The following is a 20,382-nucleotide window of genomic DNA, read 5'->3' on the forward strand; positions in this document are numbered from 1 at the left end:
GCCCTGGGGCTCTTGCTTCCACTGCCTGTTTCCATCCTCCTCCCTCAGGCCCCACCTCGGTAACTGTGACCTGGCTGTGGACGTCTCCTGTGACTTCTGGGGCTGAGACAGGAGCCCAGTCGCATTCCTGATTCTCGGTCCCACCTGGTTGAGATGGGAATGGCTGTATGGATTGTTGGGATTCGGGCTTTCCGTGGGCTGAGCACGCATCTCCCTCCGCTGCTCACGGCAGCTGTTACCGGAGACTGGGGCTTTTTAAAGCTGCCGGAAAAGCACTGTTCCTTGGTCATTCCTTTCCTGGGGTCTCTTCTCTCATGGAATATTTTGTCCTGAACTATGACAATTACAGTAATCATTTCCAAATAGCACTTAGGAAAAAGACATGGTACCCACATGACAAAGTGCATTTATGAAATGTCTGTTTCGTGCCAAGAGCTAGACTTACATTCACTTATTTAATCCTGAAATAGGCTACTGTAATGATGCATCTTTGTCCCTGTTTACAGTAAAGGGAACAGGCTCAGAAGCTTCACGTAACTTGCCTTCAGTCAGAAGCTTAGCTGGGGTTCCAACTGCCTCCAAGCGCTTGCTTTTTCCATGAAAATGTGCAGGCTGCTGAGGGTTTTCTGCAGGATTTTCAGTTCTGCAGAAAATCTCCGTGGACCTCACCTTCCATGGTGGTAACCTGTGTGGCGCTCACTTAGGAATTTGTCACTTAGGAGTCACACAGAGTCAGGCATACAATTGGTGTCACATAGGTGGAAGTCACACAGTTGGAGTGGTGCTCGCTTAGGAATTTGTTAACGTGGCTCCCTCAGGCACCTATGGGGTAGGTGCTGTGCTCACCCTGCCTTGCAGATGTGGTAGGGATGCTGCGTTCCATCCATGCTGATGCCCTTTTTTCCACATGGTGGCATCTGGGCCCCCAGGATGCCCCCCAGTCTTGGCATCTTTCAGTTACAGTTGGCAGCTTCTTTTGGTCCATACATGAATGACTCATTTCATATCTGTTGGGGACTGGGATTGAAGGAATGACAGTAACTGGCCCAAGGTCATGCCATTCTCGATTGGTGACCTGGGTTTTAAACTCATGCCTTGTGGCACCAGGGACTGCCTTCAAGCACCAGGCTGTGCTCCTTTCTGAAAGGGACAGGTGGCTGGGCTGACAAGGGGGACAGGAAGGGCTGTCCCTTCCCCCATCCCAGGGAAGAAGTGGCCTAGGCGAGGCCTCCCTGCCTTCAGCCAGTCGCCGCCACCCCACACCCCACAGAAGTGAGTGAGGCTCCTTGTGGGTCACGTGAGACCAGCCCAGCTTGGAGGCTTTGGGTGCCCCCAGCCCCAGCCCACCTGTGAGAGTCACCCTCCGGGGTGGGTTGCAGTGTCTCTGAGTGTGGTGCGTATGAGTTTGACTTTTGGGATGACGGGATAATTTGGCCTGTTTTCAACACATTCTGGAAAGTGCCCTAAGGCATCTGAAGGATGGAAGGATTGGGCTTTAAATCAAGTTTTTCCAGTCCCCACTGGCTGCCTTAGGAGCGTTTCAGTTGAACTTGATTTTCTTTTCCCCTGTAAGTCCCTGAGTCAGAACTGCGGTCTGTTTTCTTTTGTGTTCAGTGGTTGAGCATGTTAGGTAGCACAGAGTGTAGCTGCAGTGGTGTGACTCCACCTGTGTGACTCCAGTGGTGTGACTCCACCTGTGTGACTCCAGTGGTGTGACTCCACCTGTGTGACTCCAATGGTGTGACTCTACCTGTGTGACTCCAGTGGTGTGACTCCAGTGGTGTGACTCTACCTGTGTGACTCCAGTGGTGTGACTCCACCTGTGTGACTCCAGTGGTGTGACTCTACCTGTGTGACTCCAGTGGTGTGACTCCAACGTGTGACTGATTCCACCTGTGCGACTCCAACGTGTGACTGATTCCACCTGTGTGACTCCAGTGGTGTGACTCCAACGTGTGACTGATTCCACCTGTGTGACTCCAGTGGTGTGACTCCAACGTGTGACTGATTCCACCTGTGCGACTCCAACATGTGACTGATTCCACCTGTGTGACTCCAGTGGTGTGACTCCAACGTGTGACTGATTCCACCTGTGTGACTCCAGTGGTGTGACTCCAACGTGTGACTGATTCCACCTGTGCGACTCCAACGTGTGACTGATTCCACCTGTGTGACTCCAGTGGTGTGACTCCAATGTGTGACTGATTCCACCTGTGTGACTCCAGTGGTGTGACTCTATCTGTGTGACTCCAGTGGTGTGACTCTATCTGTGTGACTCCAGTGGTGTGACTCCAACATGTGACTGATTCCACCTGTGTGACTCCAACGTGTGACTGATTCCACCTGTGTGACTCCAGTGGTGTGACTCCAACGTGTGACTGATTCCACCTGTGTGACTCCAGTGGTGTGACTCTATCTGTGTGACTTCAGTGGTGTGACTCTATCTGTGTGACTCCAGTGGTGTGACTCCAACGTGTGACTGATTCCACCTGTGTGACTCCAGTGGTGTGACTCCAACGTGTGACTGATTCCACCTGTGTGACTCCAATGTGTGACTGATTCCACCTGTGTGACTCCAGTGGTGCGACTCCAACGTGTGACTGATTCCACCTGTGTGACTCCAGTGGTGCGACTCCAACGTGTGACTGATTCCACCTGTGTGACTCCAGTGGTGCGACTCCAACGTGTGACTGATTCCACCTGTGTGACTCCAGTGGTGTGACTCCAATGGCGTGAATCCATTGTGTGACTCCAATTGTGTGGCGAACTACAACCATGTAACTGACTCCAACTGTGTGACCAACTCCACCTGTGTGGCTCCAACTGTGTGATTGACTTCAACTGTGTGACCCCAATTGTGTGACTGACTCTGTGTGACTCCAATTGTGTGACTGATTTCAACGGCGTGGTTATCTCCACTGTTGACTGACTCCAACTGTGTGACCTCCACCTGTGTGACACCAATTGTATGAGTGACTCTGTGTGACTTCAACTGTGACTCCACCTGTGTGACTTCAGCTGTGTGACTGACTCTGTGTGACTCCAATTGTGTGACTGATTTCAGCAGCGTGGCTAACTCCACTGTGGACTCACTCCCCCTTCGTGACCTCAGCTGTGTGACTCCCACTTTCCGTTGCCATGAAGACCACCTGCTGAGTCGGGAGTGGGCCTCCCTTTCAATGTTTTTGGCTAAGGATCTCTATGCAAAGAGGCTTCCCCACAGGCTCTTAATTTGGACAAGTTTTCCCTTAGTTTGGGACAGACTTCAATCTACCCAAATTAGCCTTTTACATTAGAAACTGAGAAACATGCACAAAAATTCATAAAAGCTTTTTTCCAGGTTCCAAGGTTTTTGTGGAAAGCACAAAGTCCCCCCTTCCTTCCTGAAATGCCAACAGGAAGGGGTTGGAGCTCCCGTGATTAGCCAGGGAGTCAGGCTTCCTGAAGTTTACACAATACAAAGCATAAAAAGTGAGAATGTAAGAGAAAACAAAAACTTATCCCAGTGATTATAGTGATTTAAATTCTCTTGAACCTGAGCTATCAAGGCCTCCCTGTATCATAGCCTCATGGGACTCCATTCCTATCCCAGACTATAATGAATTGTGTCTCCTGGAGTTGTGCAGTGCACAGCCTGTGAGGCTGTACACGACAGCCCATACATTCTCTAGTAGACAGCCCTCTTGCATTCTAGTTCCCGCTTCACCGCTGATCTGCATTTAATCTCTCTGGGGCTGTTTTCCCATCTGTAAACCCAGGAAAACTGCCTCAGCTCTATCTTACCTAGTTCTTAGGAGGTCCACATGAGTGATACACATGGTAGCCCTGAAGAGTGTGGCGTGCTCCTCCAACACCAGCCAGGTTGACCATGGGCAGTTCCTTAGAGTGTGGCCTGGGGACACTGCCACCACTGAGAAGCTCTGCTGTGTCTCTTCTGTCCCTGGGAGAGCTGGAGGGAGGAGGGGCCTGGTGGGAGGGGGCCTGGCCTACAGGGCTGAGGCTGTACAGGTGTGAGTTGAGGGCCGGCTGTGTGGCCTCGGGGTGTGGACGCCTGGTGGGCAGCTCCTCTGCACAGGCCAGCAGAGGCCAGTTTCATGGGCAGTCACTTCAGAAGGAGAATTTTCTGAAGAGGAGACTTTAAGCTGTGAGTGTTTTGGGATGCAGTGTTCTCTAGCAAGTCTTGAAGCGACTGCCCTTTGTCAGTCTTAGATTAATTTATTTTAATTCCTGTGCCCAGTGATGGGATAGTACCAAGATAGTTGACACCCAGCTCCCTGGAGGGGGGCGGGGGGAAGCTCTGGGATGATGCAGCATTTGCCAATTTCCAAGGTGCAAATTCACTGGCCAGGGCTGATTTCAGGTTCCCAGAGTGGAACTGGGGAAGGATCCGCACCAGGGGTGCTGACTGTGGGTGTTCACGGCTGCAGCCTCCGCTGCCTGCGCCACTCTCATGTTCTGCAGAGGGGAGGCGGGAGAGGGCCCTGGGACCACACCATGTGGGTACACAGCGCCTAGGGTTCTGAGCCTGTGGGTGGTGGGGGAGGCTCAAGGGTCTTCTGGCTGAAGCTTTCCCCTTCGCAGGTGGGAAAGCCTAGACGTCTTAAGTCCTGTGTTTGGAGATTTAAGTGTGAGGGTGTCTGTGTGATCAGAGGGACAGATAGGATGGCTAGAGGCCCCCCAGGGTTGGGATTGGCACTAGTGGGGCTGGGAAGGCAAACTCAACACAAAGAAATGCCAGCCCAGAGCACAGTGGGAGGCCTAGGGTGGCCCTGGTAAACAGGGCCTTGTGTCTGTGAGCATGCAGAATGACCCCAACAGCTAGCTTTTCTGGCCTGAGGACAAATGGCTGAGGACCTGCCGCAGACCCTCGCCTCCCTTGACCTCACTCTGGTGGCTCCCTCTGACCCATGCATGGCTTTGCTTGGCCAGAGCCCTGGAACCAGAGCCTTTAACCTGGAGGGGCATCGAGACTACTGGCACATCTTCTTCAGATGCCCAGAGAGGGCAGGAGCCTTGCCTGAGGCCACACAAGGCACGAGGTGTGCAGAGCCTGGAGCCCCAGTCTTCTGAGTTTTTTTCCCTTGTTATGAATCCTTGATGGTTTCAAGGCCCTGTCTCACCCTCAGCTGAGGACTGCCGAGACCCTTCAAGCCTAGTTAGCATCTTAGCTGTCAGTGAAATTGGGCAGGACAGAGTGAGGCTGGGATTGGAGGAGGAGAAGCGGTCAGTACTGGGCCAGGTAGGCGGGACAGGGCCTTCCTAGAGAGGCTGTCCTGAGGCTTGGGTGAGGCTCTCCCACAGAGCCCTCTGTGGTCATACCTGTCCCACCAACTGTCCAGGGCACACAGTCAGGGGCAGTTCTAAGGAAACGTTTCCAGGCCTCGGCTCTTTTCTGTCATGGAGCGCCTGTGATGGGGGACAGTATTCTTATTCCCTCTGCAGTCGCCCTGCTTCCATGTTAGGGCAGAGGGCGGGCCTTTCTCTCCTCTGGAAGCACACCACGTTCCACGCTCCAGGGAGTAACTCCCCCTAGGATTCCAGACAAAGGGACAGTTCAAAAGCTTGTCAACAGCACTGAAATAAGTCCTGACTAGGTCACAGTCTGTTTGCAAGTCAGCTGATGTCCAGTTGTTTGCTTCCCCCATCATGGAAGGAGAATTCAACTGGGGTGTCAGCTGATGCATTAGCAGCCATTTTCTCAGCAGGTTACTGTCCTTTCTTCTTAGCGCTAACTCAGAAGGACTTTGAAGAATCGAGTGATGTCTCTATAATGAAGCCTTTCTGTTCCCATCTATTTATTAGTGTGAACAGGATTTCTTTGTGTTTTCATCTACAAGAATGAAAATTAGAAGTAGAATTGGTGCAGAACCTGCTTTCATTCCTTCAATAAATATTTATTCATCTCATTAAGAGATGCCTTTCCAACACGTTTTTACTTTTCCTATTACATGATTATTTGTCAGCCGGGTGTGGTAGCTCACGCCTGTAATCCCAGCACTTGGGAGGCCAAGGTGGGCAGACCACTAGAGGTCGGGTGTTCGAGACCAGCCTGGCCAACATGGCGAAACCTCATCTCTACTAAAAATACAAAATTTCGCTGGGCATGGTGGCACATGCCTGTAATCCCAGTTACTCAGGAGGCTGAGGCAGTGAACCTGAAAGGCAGAGGTTGAACGTGGAAGGCAGAGGTTGCAGTGAGCCGAGATTGCACCACTGCACTCTAGCCTGGGCGACAGAGCAAGACTGACATCTCCCAAAGACCCTACCTCCTTATACCATCACCTTGGGTGTTCCTACTTCAGCATATTAATTTGGGGGCACACACATTCAGCCAATAGCAGGTACACTGGTTGACCATACTCTTTTAAAGGGTATAGCGCGCGTGCACACACACAAACACACACACATATTTGGCAAAATGTTTCATTTACATTGTGTTGTTACATCGTTTGGCCAGTTAGGTGTCACTGGAATGATCAAGGCTCTTTTTAAACACTTTGAGTTGAGGAGCGCACAGCTGCACGGGCTGATGGGGTGATCAGAACAGGACGCAGAAGCACAAAATCTGCTACCTTAGGATGGAATTCTGTTGGGGAGAGACTGGAAATACGAGCGAAAGTTCCACATGGTAGAGAAAAGGCATGTTCCTGCGTTCCTGTAAATAGATGACGACTGAGTATCACATCACTATGGAGACTGCACTGGATACTGCAAAGAGGCTCGAGGAGTTTGGGCTTCACGTGTCCATATTTAGCACATGCCGCACAATATATTATTTACAACCATTTCAACTACCGATGAAACTTCCCATGGCAGTTTCTGAAGGAGCGTGGAACGCTGTCTGTGTCCACGTAGGTTGCTGTGACAAAGTTCTGTAGACTGGGTGTCTTATCAGCAACAAAAATATATTTCCCACCATTCTGTAGGCTGGAAGTCTGAGATGAGCAGCCCACAGATTGGCTGTCGGTGAGGGCCTGCTTCTTGGTTCGTAGATGCTGCCTTTTCTCTGCATCTGACGTAGTTGGAAAGGTGAAGGAGCTCTCTGGACACAAACCCCATTCACGGGGGCTCCACTTCCATGACCCAGTTACCTCCCGAAGATCCCACCTCCTAATACCAGCACCTTGGGTGTTCCTACTTCCAAATATTAACTTGGGGGTGCACACATTCAGCCGATAGTAGGTACACTGGTTGACCACACTCTTTTAAAGGGTATATAGCAGGCCAGGCGCAATGGCTCACACCTGTAATCCCAGCACTTTGGGAGGCCGAGGTGGGTGGATCACCTGAGATCAGGAGTTTGAGACCAGCCAGGCCAACATGGTGAAACCCCATCCTTTCCAAAAATACAAAAAAATATCCGGGTATGGTAGTGGGTGCCTGTAATCCCCGCTACTTGGGAGGCTGAGGCAGGCAGGAGAATTGCTTGAACCTGGGAGGTGGAGGTTGTAGTGAGCCGAGATTGTGCCACTGCACTCCAGCCTGGGCGCATATATATATATAAAGGGTACAGCAAACCAACCTGATTGGAAACTGCTGAACTTTGGGGCTAGATGGAGCATGGGCTTAAAGTGAAACCTACATGTGTGTTTTGGCTCCAGCGCAAACTAGCTGTGTGCTTGGGCAGGTGATTCAGCTTCCCTGGGGGACGGTGACGAGTGTGTGAAATGGCAGTGGTAGGCCTGAGACAGCAGTCTGGTTAAGCAGGTTGGCGATGTCATCTGCAAGGAGGTACAACTGGGAGCACCAGCTCTCAGGCCAGACTTGGCTTGAGTAACTTGCCCAGGTGCTGTAGCTAGAAAGTGGGTTTGGATCCCAGCTCCCCGCTCTGTCACCTGGGCAGGCTGCTTAACCTCTCTGTGCTTCTGTTTCCCTCCCTGTGATATAGGGCTGGTAAGGGCATTCCTCGAGGTGGGTGGGAGGATGGAGTCCGTGCCTGTGCAGTGCTGTGAGCAGAGCCCCTGCCTCCACTGCACTCAGTAGACACCAGCTCTGCTCACCCCAATGCACCACCCCGACCCCCTCCTCCCTGCACCCAGGATCCCCCGTGCTCCATGGTGATGCTGTTGTTAGGAGCCTCTCCCAGATGCCACAGTGCTCCCCTCCCCAGCCTCCCCCAGACTGTGGTCCTGCCCAGGAAATGCAACCTGGGACTCTTGCCAGGCACTCAGCCCCCCATGCGGAGGCTGTTGAGGAAGTGGTGGTACAAATCAGCTTCATGTCTCACACAGAGTGGTGTCATGGAAAATTTTCTATACCTCTGGCAGCCACGGGGGCCATCCTCCAGCCACTGCGAGGGCAGTTCTGCTGATCTGTGCTTTTCTCTGTGCTGAGTGTGTCAGAAGAGGCAGGTGGGCGCTGGGAGCACTCTGTGGCCCAGGCTCTGATCAGAGGCTGCCAACCCTGTAACCCAACTTGTCCTACTTGAGAAGCTGAACTCTGACCCCGTCCCTGTCCCCAGTGTGATAACTTCCTTTGTCCTTAGGTGGTCTGGAGGTGGTTTCCTGAGGATGTGTCTGGGAGATGTGACGGGGCCAGTCCCACCACCGGGCTGGCACCCCACCCCACAGCGTATCAGTGGGCCCTGAGAGCCCTGAGCTACCCATTAAATGAATGCACTTTAATGGCAACCACACGCCACCCTGCCACAAGCAATGCACTTTTCCCTATGACGTGTTATGAGGGAACTGGGGTGAGGGGTGGTGGAATTGGTTTTTGGGGTCACTTTCCAGAGCGTAGAGAAATATGAACCAACTCCCCCGATCGTTTGCAGAAATCTCCCTTGGCCGATCCTTCAGACCCCGGCAGGGTAGGAATCGTGTCTCGAGACTAGAACCGTGCCAGCCCCCAAAGGCCGGTTTCCACCCGATGACCTCTTGGGCCCCATCCTGAGAGTGAGCCCGGCACTGCCAGGCACCCTTAATGCTACAGCGAGGTGAGGCCCCAGAGAGGGCTGCCTCATTCGCCTGGCCACAGGGTCCAAGGTGGTCTGGGTAGTGCTTGGCAGGAAGTTATTTAGGAAGCATTCAGCAAACTGAGTGTATGCGGAGTAGGGAGATGACGATGAAACCGTCCTGTCCCCAGGAAGCCCCTTCCCTGGAGGCACAGGTGGGGAAAGAGGTCATGAGCTTTGCATGTGATGACTGCTGATGGGAATGCTATTGGCACATACAAGGGGTGCCTGTCCATGTCTTGGGAAAGCAAAGAAGGCTTCCTGGAGGAATTGCTGCCAACTTGACCCAGAAGGATGAGGAGGAGTTCTTCCAGTGAAGTGGGGAGGGCAGGGGCAGGATGGTCCCCACGGAGCACGTCGGGGCACTCGTGTTGTTCCAGAGGATGGAATGCTGGGCCCAAAGCCCAAAGTACTGTGGGGGCAGAGACGGGTGGGAGGTGCATGGAGAAGGGGTTGTGGAGGTCTTGCTGGGCAGATGGCGGTGGGATGCCCCAGGCGGGGGAAACATCTTGGGCAAGAGTCCAGGATACCAGGTATTGCTTATGGCACATTGGAGCAGCTGGATGACCGCCAGTGCAAGAGGGAGCCGGCTGGGGTGGCTGCCCCGTGTGGGGCAGGGGCAGGGGCAGGGGCAGGGGCCGGGGCAGGGGCAGGGGCCGGCTGCAGCGGGGAGGGCCTTGGGAACTTCTGTCTCGGTCTCAAAGGGAGTAGGAGCCATGCAGGAGGGAAGTGGGTGGCTGTGATCAGATGGCTTTGGGAAGCCACTCCTGTGATGGAGTGGGGGAAGACAGACCCAGGCTGGGGGTGCTGAGTCAGGGCAGTGCCTGAGGAGGCATTGGGAAAGGTGGTTTGGAGAGGTTTTGGGGGCAGGTCCTGGGGGTCTGGAAGGGCTCTAGGCCAGGAATTCTCAGACTCCTGGGGGCATCAGAATCACCTGGAGGGCTTGTTACAGCAGAGATTGCCCCACCCCCAGGCCGCTGGGTGCCACAGAAATCTGCATTTTTAACAGGCTCCCAGGGCACGTGGACCTGCTGGCCAGGGTCCCCCACTTTGAGAAGCACCGCCTGAGGCTTACAGGACAGGGCAGTTCTTGAGCCACTGAGTTGGGCAGTGCTGTGGGAAGGCGCAGGTGCACAGACGTTGCGTTCCTGGCTGCCGTTGATCCTGGGCTCTGTTCAAGCTGCCTGCGGAGCTCCAGGTGGCCAGGCCGGCTGCCACCCTGAGCTCTCCTGTCTGATTTCCTTTCCAGGTGGCACATCTCTGAGCTTCCTGGTGCTGGTGACAGGCTGCACATCTGTTGGCAGAATTCCAGATGCTGAAATCTACAAAATCACTGCCACCGACTTTTACCCTCTTCAGGAAGAGGCCAAGGAGGAGGAGCGCCTCATAGCCTTGAAGAAAATCCTCAACTCAGGGGTGTTCTATTTCTCATGGCCCAACGACGGGTCTCGCTTTGACCTGACTGTCCGCACGCAGAAGCAGGGGGATGACAGCTCTGAGTGGGGGAACTCCTTCTTCTGGTGAGGGCCCTGGGCCCCTGCAGAGGGTGGGCTCTGGTTGGCACCTGAGGCCGTGACCTCCACTTGCACCACCCCCGGATTATGGGTCACCTCTGGAGAGTTAGGACCCAGGCTGCTCTCAGCACTAGGAGAGGAAAACTAACCCTGAACTCCCCACCACCCCCTTCAGGAAACGTGTTCAATATAGATTTAGAAAAGAGACCTGGCCAGGCGTGGTGGTTCATGCCTATAATCCCAGCACTTTGAGAGGCGGAGGCAGGCAGATCACTTGAGGTAAGGAGTTTGAGACAAGCCTGGTCAACATGGCAAAACCCCATCTCTACTAAAAATAAAATAAAATAAAAATTAGCTGGGTGCACTGGTAGGTGCTTGTAATCCCAGCTACTCAGGAAGCTGAGGCAGGAGAATCACTTGAACCCAGGAGGTGGAGGTTGCAGTGAGCCAAGATCGTGCCATTGGACTCCAGCCTGGGCGACAGGGTGAGACTATACACACACATACATACATACATACATACATACATACATACATATATGGCCAGGCGAGACACGGTGGCTCACGCCTGTAATCCCAGCACTTTGGGAGGCCAAGGTGGGTGGATCACCTGAGGTCAGCAGTTCCAGACCAGCCTGACCAACATAATGAAACCCTGTCTCTACTAAAAATACAAAACTTAGCCAGGTATGGTGGCACATGCCTGTAATCCCAGCTACTCGGGAGGGTGAGACAGGAGAATCGCTTGAACCCAGGAAGCGGCAGTTATAGTGAGTGGAGATGGCACCACTGCACTCCAACCCGGGCAACAGAGCAAGACTCTATCTCAGAAAGAAAGAGAGAGGGAGGAAGGGAGGGAGAGAAAGAGAAAGAGAAAAAAGAAAAGAAACAAAAGAAAAGAAAACCCTGGTCCATAAGTAAAAAACACAGGAGCCAGTGTCCACCAAGTGCTCCCTCAGTCCCGGGTGCTGAGCTCAGTGTTCTGCCTGGGTTGGCTCTCTGAGTCTTCTCAATCGTGGTAACCTCCAGTGTGCAGCTATTTACCGCTGATGCTTAGAGAGCGCTGTGTTCGGGTCACCGTGCTAAACTCTCTCTGCTGGTACTAACTCATCCTTACAATAAAAACCCTTATAATAATTATGTGGAGGCTCTGTTACCCCATTTTACAGATAGACGTAGGCATCAGTAGTCGAGGGAATTTTGCCAAACTCCGCACACTTAGTAAGTGGCTGAGCCAGGATTTGAACCCAGGCCTTCTGGCTCTGGGTCCCAAGCTGGTCATCACATCAATGGGGAAGCTGAGTCAGCCTGCCTAAGGGGACCTGTAGCAATGTGCTAAGGCTAGTCCCAGAGCCCAGGTGAAGGCGGCTGGATTTCTGCACGTTTAGGGTCTCTTGGCGCTTTTTTACTCCACGGCAGGACACAGACAAGCATGGACGACTCTGTAAATACGTAAATTATCTATTGGCCTTTCTGGACATAATGTTGTTTCCATCAGATTTACACTGATGCCCGAAGATGCCAGGCAGAAGCAAAAATGGGGCAAGTCCCGCTGTGGGCCTGGTTCCAGTGAACCTCATATAATGTTGTAGAATCCAGCATCTACTCTTTGAAGCTATATCAGTTTTCCCAGCTCTGAGATGGGACTAGCGAGGTTTATTTCTGGCCTGTTTGTGCCTCTCTGTCTTTGCCACAGGCATGCATAGGGTTTCCTCTGGCCATGGTGCTTTGGATGCCCCACAAGTGAATTCCTGACTTCTGCTGGGAGAAGGGGACCCTCCCCACATCCCTTGTCCATCCCAATGCTTCCCACCCCCACATCCTCTTTGGTTCTCTAGTATTGTGGATATTTTGGGGCAGTAATGTGCTCAGACTCTAAAACACATATGAATCAAGGCTGGGCACAGAGGCCTCACGCCTGTAATCCCAGCACTCTGGGAGGCTGAGGTGGGCCAATCACCTGATGTCAGCAGTTTGAGACCAGCCTGGCCAACATGGCAAAACCCCATCTCTACTAAAGATAAAAAAAATTAGCTGGATTTGGTGGTGTGCGCCTGTAATCCCAGCTACTTGGGAGGCTGAGGCAGGAGAATCACTTGAACTTGGGAGGTGGAGGTTGCAGTGAGCTGAGATCACGCCATTGCACTCCAGCCTGGGTGACAGAGTGAGACTGTCTTTAAAAAATAAATAATAAAATTGTGAATCTCCTGCTAATCTCATTAAAAATGCAGATTCTGGGATGGCAGTTCTGGGCTGGGCCCAGGACTCTGCATTTCAGTGCTGCTTGTCTGTAGACCGCAGGTTGAGTGGCAGGCTCCGGGGGATGGCATTTCTGTGAATCGCTAGTTCCATTCTGCAGGGCCTAGCAGGTGCCCCTGGAGCTATGCGTGTTCCGCTAATGGCAGCCACACTTACACACAGAGGGGCTATGTATTATGAGGTGTCTTCGTGCAGACACCATGAAGCTGTTTTAAACCAGAACTGTCAGGTGAGCAGAGGTGAGAGCTCTCAGCGGCGGTGAGGGTCCCTGGAACCCATAGGGGATCCTTGGGGTATCTGAATTGCACCAGCACCTTTGCAACTTCTTGTCCCACGCTAGCTCTATGGCTGGAGGTGTGAGGGGTGCTGAGAAAGTGAGGCAGGGGGGATTTACAAGGTGGAGGCTGAGGGAGCTTGGGAAGCAGGAGCCCCAGGGTGTCCCTTTCTGAAGGGAGAGGAGGAAGTTACTCCTTGAGGTTGCCAGGCTCCTCAGCTGTAACACATCAGGGCGTGGTGTTGAGGCTCAGGGTGGAGCCCCTAGAACTGACCACAACTGAGTCACCACAGGCAGTGTGGTCCTGGGCTTGATTGCCTACACTCCTGCTGTTGTGGTGCAGCGCCTGAGATCTGGAGACCCACAGTAGGAGTCAGATGGGGTCAACGCTGAGCGTGGCCAGCACTTAAGGGAGAGTGAGCAGCAGGGTGATGTCATCTTTCTGGGCTGGTAATTGATCACACTGACAGTTGCTTCCCAGTACAATCAGGTCCTGGGAGGAAACCCTTTGGGGATCCTCCTCCTGGGGATGAGCCATCCTCCCGCCAGAGGGTCAGGCAGTGTCACTAGAAACAAGGCTGATTTAAGTGTTGTCCTCTTGGCAAAAGGTTTCTCCTCCTGAGCCCTGGTGATAGTGGCCATAACTGTATGGCTGGCAGACTCTGGACTATTCTGGAGGCTTTGCCTTGATGCCACATGCAGATTTAATATGTGCGTTTCTGTATCTGGCTTATTGTCTGACTTTGAGAGAGCGATTTGGAAGAAGGACATATGGTTTTGTACAGCAATGCTTCATAATCATTTTTCAAGAAGAGGAACGCTGTGGCTATGCGCCCTCAGATGGGGTCAGATGCAGGCTGTGCTCCCTGTGGGGGTGCATGTGGCTTTGGTCAGAGTTGGGGAGGCTGACCTGAAAGCAGGGAGCTTGGAGAAGGCCTCTTGGACCCCTCAGCCCACAGCACAGATTTCCAGCAGTGAGAAAACGCTGCCGCTGTCTTTGAGGAAGGCTCAAGGGCAGGAATTGCATTCCTTTTTTAAACAAGTAGGGCGCTGTGATCTAGATTCACTCAGTGCCCTGGAAGAGGGCGTGGCGTGGGTCATCCTCCCTGGAGTGAGTATGGGGCCTCAGAATGGTACCAGTCAGGTCCCCTGGGTTCTGAAGCAAGCGGGCCAAGCCTGTCTCAGGGATGTGAGAACAATGTGACTGTTCACAGGTGCAAATGGAAGGCTCGCAGTGAAGAGCATGGTCTCCAAGCTCCATGCCACCACTGGCTGGCTTTGTGGCCTTAGACAAGTACTTTACTTCTCTGTGCCTCCGTTTCTTTATCTGTAAAATGGGGTCAGTGATGATACCTTTCACTTAGGGTCACTTCAAGGGTGAAATGAGTTAATTCACCCCAAAGTACTTAGAATGGGGCTCAGTGCACAGGATGTCGGCTGTCACTCGACATCTATCTTTATGTCATTCACACACATATATAATGATCATCATATAAATCATATATAACATCATATAGATCGTGATATAATGATATCATTATGTCATTATCATCATGGACTCCAGAGCCTAGAACGGTCCACTAGGCATGGAGAGGAAATACTAGAACTTTTGTTACATTATATTTTCCTCGGATCCTTCTTTATTTTGGATTGCTTTGTAGTGCTCTCATCATATTCATCCCATGGTGCATGTGTGTGGATATGTGCATCGTTCAAATAACGGTTCCCATAGTTAATATGATTTTTAATCATTTATCATCTTATTTGTCATGATTATTTAATCATTTAATTTTTTACTGATGGGGCCTGCAATAAAAATTGTGGGGCCCACAGGGCTGACCCGAGGCCCCTTTGTAATTCCCCGAAAGGTGCACACCTACACACTCTCTGGCGCTGCTTCCATTGACCGACAGTGATTACCTGGTGGTAGCTTTGGGAAAGGACTCCCTGGCCGTCCTCCTATACATGACACAGTGCCCCTGCAATTTGGGGTCTCTCTGAAGCACATGAATTTCCCAGATCTGTACATCCCAAGTGCAGAATCCATTGGGGAGCAGCACGCTCTTGCTGAACCAGAATCTGCACCGCGTGCACCCCCCTTCTACCGCCCTTCAGCCACGCCCGCTTTCCGGACAGCGCACCCACCTTCCTCAGCCACGCCCGCTTTCCGGACAGCGCGCACCCCCTTCCTCAGCCACGCTCGCTTTCTGGACAATGCACCCCCCCCCGCCCCCACCTCCACCTCCGCCTCTGCCTGTTCTTCAGCCATACTCACTTTCCAGACAGCATGTGCTGGAGGATGTCAGGTGACCAGAATTGGTGTGGGGCTCTGTTTTGCAGGAACCAGCTGTTGCACGTGCCCTTGAGGCAGCACCAGGTGAGATGCTGTGACTGGCTGCTGAAGGTCATCTGTGGGGTGGTCACCATCCGCACTGTGTACGCCTCCCACAAGCAGGCCAAGGCCTGCCTCATCTCTCGCGTTAGCTGCGAGCGCGTCGGTGCCCGCTTCCACACTCGCGGTGTGAACGACGATGGCCATGTGTCCAACTTCGTGGAGACAGAGCAGGTGAGTATCCCAGCCCATCTGTGGCACCGAATGGTTCAGAGTGGCTGCAGCTCTTGCACACGTGCTTTCCGTTTGGGGCAGAAGGAGCCCTGGCGTATCTGTGATGGTCTCTGATCAGGCTCCCTCCTGTAAGTACAGAACAGCACATGTAATTGCACTCCGCGTGAAAATGTGACCTCTGGTTTGCATGGTGTATCCTTTCTGATTCACATCTCATGCTGGGAAAACGCTGCTTAGCCGAGGTATTTTTAACTAAAAGGAATCAGGAATTTTTGCCATGGTCATGAAAGGTGGGATGTTATTCCAAGAGCAGCTGACAGATGAACCAATAGGGTTTGAAAAAAATTTTTGGACACGGCCGGGCGCGGTGGCTCAAGCCTGTAATCCCAGCACTTTGGGAGGTAGAGGCGGGTGGATCATGAGGTCAACAGATCGAGACCATCTTGGTCAACATGGTGAAACCCTGTCTCTACTAAAATTACAAAAAATTAGCTGGGCACGGTGGTGAGTGCCTGTAATCCCAGCTGCTCGGGAGGCTGAGGCAGGAGAATTGCCTGAACCCAGGAGGCGGAGATTGCGGTGAGCCGAGATCGCGCCACTGCACTCCAGCCTGGGTAACAAGAGCGAAACTCCGTCTCAAAAAAAAAAAAAAATTTTTTTTGGACAAAAATAAGTAGATCAATACAATGGGTGGATGAAAGAAGAAACCATTATTTTTTAGTCTCAATCGGCTGAAGCTTATCCCGGAAGCCAGTATTAGCGCCCGGAGCTGTGAAATCTGTGTGTTAAACAGCCGCTCCCATCGCTCCCCTAGAATATAGCCATCTGCTTAATTTCTCCTGGATTTTTTTCTAAATTCTGTTCTCATTCCCAGAGATGCTGTCTTACAGCTTTTAAATTTTTGCTCTAACTTGCAATCTGTAAGATAAGGCCACCATGTGGAATACCAATGGCATAAGCCATGAGAAAGGAAGCCCCATAAGACACATGTACAGTGCTCCTGCCCGGCAAGCTGGGGCCCCTGTGTTTACTGAGTGAAGCTGTGGCTTTGCATCCCTCCTCACTGCCGCTGCTGCTAGAGGAACTTAGGCGAACTTCGGCCGCTTTGCTCCAGCATAGATTTGAATACCTGCCTTTACTGTATGGGACGTTCTGCCTGCTCCAGCGTTCAGAGGGCAGGCACAGAGAGGAGGAGGCTCCACTCAGAGGAACATCAGAGCAGGGGCCCTAACATGAGCAGCAGGTGCAGTCACTTGCCTGTAATTCTTCTCATAACGTCTGCACCATGGCTATCAACGAGGCTGTTACATAAATATCTGCTTAAAAATGAGATTGCTTTTGGCATGTTCGTCATGAGGTCTGCTCCTGTGCCCAGAATGGTATTGCCTAGGTTGTCTTCCAGGGTTTTTATAGTTTTGGGGTTTACATTCACATCTTTAACCCATCTTGAGTTGATTTTTGTATATAGTGCAAGGAAGGGGTCCAGTTTCAGTATTCTGCATATGGCTAGCCAGTTATCCCAGTACCATTTATTGAATAGGGAGTTCTTTTGCCATTGCTTGTTTTTGTCAGGTTGGTCGAAGATCAGATGGTTGTAGGTGTATGGCCTTATTTCTGGGTTGTCTATTCCATTCCATTGGTCTATGTATCTGTTTTTGTACCAGTACCATGCTGTTTTGGTTACTGTAGCCCTGTAGTATAGTTTGAAATTGGGTAGTGTGATGCCTCTGGCTTTGTTCTTTTTGCTTAGGATTACCTTGGCTATTTGGGCTCTTTTTTGGTTCCATATGAATTTTAAAATGTTTTTTTCTAGTTCTATGAAGAATGTCAATGGTAGTTTAATAGGAATAGCATTGAATCCATAAATTGCTTTGGGCATTATGGCCATTTTAACAATATTGATTCTTCTTATCCATGAGCATGGAATGCTTTTCTATTTGTGTTATCTCCAATTTCTTTGAGCAGAGTTTTGTAATTCTCATAGAGGTCTTTCACCTCCCTCAGCTGCATAGCTAGGTATTTTATTCTTCTCGTGGCAATTGTAAATGGGACTGTGTTCCTGATTTGGCTGTCTGCTTGACCGTTGTTGGTGTATTGATTTTGTATCCTGAGACTTTGCTAAAGCTGTTTGTCAGTTTTAGGAGCTTTTGGGCTGAGACTATGGTGTTTTCTAGAGACAAAATCAAGTTGCCTGCAAACAGGGACAGTTTGATTTCTCTCTTCCTATTGAGATGCCCTTTATTTCTTTCTCTCACCTGACTGCCCTGGTCAAAACTTCTAACACTATTAATATGTTTAACAGGTGAGAGAGGGCATCCTTGTCCTGTGCTGGTTTTCAGCTTTTGCCTATTCAGTATGATGTTGGCTGTGGGTTTCTCGTAGATGGCTCTTATTATAGTGAGGAATATGAATCTAATCAAACTAAAGAGCTTCTGCACAGCTGAAGAAACTATCAACAGAATGAATAGACAACCTACGAATTGGAGAAAATTTTTGCAAACTCTGCATCTGACAGAGGTCTAACCACCCAGAATCTATAAGGAACTTAAACAAATTTCCAAGAAAAAAAACATTGAAAACTGGACAAAGGACGTAAATAGACACTTTTCAAAAGAAAGCATTCATGTGGCCAACAGTCCTGGGAAAAAACCTTAACATCACTGATCGTTAGAGGAATGAGAATCAAAACCACGATGAGAAAGCCCCTCACACCAGTCAGAATGGCTATTATTAAAAAGTCAAAAAATAGCAGATGCTGGCAAGGTCGCAGAGAAAAAGGAACACTTCTACACTGTTGGTGGGAGTGTAAATTTGTTCCACCATCGTGGAAAACAACATGGTGATTCCTCAAAGACCTGTTCATGATAGCAAAGACATGGAATCAACCAGAATGTCCATCAATGGTAGACTGGATAAAGAAAATGTGGTACATATACAGCATGGAATACTATACAGCCCTAAAAAGGAATGAAGTCATGTCTTTTGCAGCAACATGGATGCAGCTGGAGGCTATTATCTTAAGCAAACTAACACAGGAGCAGAAAACCAACACCGTATGTTCTCATGTATAAGTGGGAGCTAAATGATGAGAGCGCATGGACACAGGGAGGGGAACAGCACACACTGGGGCCTGTCAGAGGGTGGGAGGAGGGAGAGGATCAGGAAAATCACTAATGGGTGCTACGAGGCTTAACACCTGGGTGACAGCATCATCTGTACGACAAACCCACGTGACCTGAGTTTACCTATATAGCAAACCTGCATATGTACCCCGAACTTAAAAGTTAAATTTTAAAAAATTGTCAAAAGAGGAGAGAGAAGCTGTGGCCCCAGCTGGGGTGGTTTTCTCTTTTCTGGCTGATGTCTGCATGGGGGGAGTCCCTTTCCTCTGCTCTCATGCCCCACTTCATTACCACGTTCCTTTTATTTTTAACGTTTATTTTAAAATACTGGTTTTGGATTTCAAATAGTATTTTCAGTGGGGTCTCATCGAGTAAGTCACTGGGAAGCACTGTCCTTCAGCATCACCATCCTCCCTAAAACGCCGCACGTTCTAAGGCGAAAAAGCAGACTGAGTTTCCTGGGGCTGCCCGTAATAAAGTACCCCAAACTGGGTGGCTGAAAACAGCGCACTTATTCTCTCCCAGTTCTGGAGACTGGAGACTGGGAGTCTGCAGTCCAGGTGTTGGCAGGGCCACTGTCTTCAGCGTGGCTTCCTCCGACCATGTCTCTCTAGGACTCCAGTCGTGCTGGGTCAGGGACCCACCCTACTCCACTTGTCCTCATCTTAACCCGTTACTTCTGCAGAGACTCTATTTCCAAACAAATTCTGAAGTGCTAGGAGTTGGGTCTTCACCGTATGGTATTTGGAAGGGACGCAGCTCACCTGGGACGCGGATGTGGCTCCTGTTAGAGGACTGTGGCCTGTGGGGAACTCTGCTGCCATCTTCGCTTTGTTACTTTTACAGACCAGCGAGCCCTGCCCCAGACCAGGCTGGGCCTGGGCTCTGGCCGTGTCGTGTCGCGTGCCTGCTGACTGGCATTGTCTCCTGTGTTGCCAGCTCCCTTGTTAAAGCTCAGAGGCGGGGACCTTGCCCCCACGTCACCTGACTCTCCCACCCCGCGCAGCCCGGAGGCCTTAGAGAGATGACCAGCCTGCCCCTCCCTGTGTTGACAGTGCTCCACCTTCCTTGTTGGGGCTGGGGGAGGGATTTCTTGGCTCCCATAAACCTTTATGGGCTTCCTAGTGTGTGGTTTTTGTCCCTTTTCTTCCTCTTGGCTCTGGGCTAGACAGGGAGGGTTGCTCTCTACGGAGTCCCTACCAGACCTCACGTTGAGGAGCAGCAGGGGTTGACAGACAGCTGGGCACCACCATCTGCCACTCACCCACGGATGCAACAGCTGTGGACGCTGTCCCCGGCCCTGCAGAGAGCGTAACTTAACCTGTGGTAACTTTGTTAACACGAGATGTGTAGCGGGGCCCCGGGAAGGTGGCCTTGCCCCCCCAGCAGCTCTTGGTTGGATGCCTGCATTTCGGATGTGTCTCCCATCCATCAGAGACCCTGGACAGTCTGGCCACCCAGGAAGGGGAGCTGCCACTTCCCAGCGCTGAGTCCAGGGTTATCTGCGTGGCCTTCAGCAAAGTCTGATTGAGCCTGCCAGGTTCCAGGCTCTGCTCCTGGGCAGGTGGGCATGGGGGGCAGTGGTGTTGTGACTCAGGTGCAGCAGGAGTGGGACAGGTGAGGTTGGCCCTGGCAGGCGCTGCCACCCTTCTGGGTGGTGCTTCCCACAGGCAGTGTTCAACTGGCAACCCCTG

At 51.5% G+C, this 20,382-nt stretch overlaps 1 protein-coding gene across 28 annotated transcripts in view; it reads left to right on the forward strand.

The window, feature by feature from the left end:
* The window catches only part of SYNJ2 (synaptojanin 2), a 116,282-nt gene that overhangs the window by 36,993 nt on the left and 58,907 nt on the right, over positions 1-20,382 (forward strand). For all 28 annotated transcript variants that reach the window (XR_013534648.1, XR_013534651.1, XR_013534650.1 and 25 more), the window contains 2 exons: positions 10,203-10,473; positions 15,341-15,566. Coding sequence is in view for 19 of the 28 variants with exons in the window: in XM_078370366.1 (XP_078226492.1) it covers positions 10,203-10,473; positions 15,341-15,566 (497 nt within the window). In the remaining 9 variants the exon portion in view is untranslated. The remainder of the gene's footprint in view (positions 1-10,202; positions 10,474-15,340; positions 15,567-20,382) is intronic.

Source organism: Callithrix jacchus, chromosome 4, assembly GCF_049354715.1.
Source record: "Callithrix jacchus isolate 240 chromosome 4, calJac240_pri, whole genome shotgun sequence".
Lineage (NCBI taxonomy): Eukaryota > Metazoa > Chordata > Mammalia > Primates > Cebidae > Callithrix > Callithrix jacchus.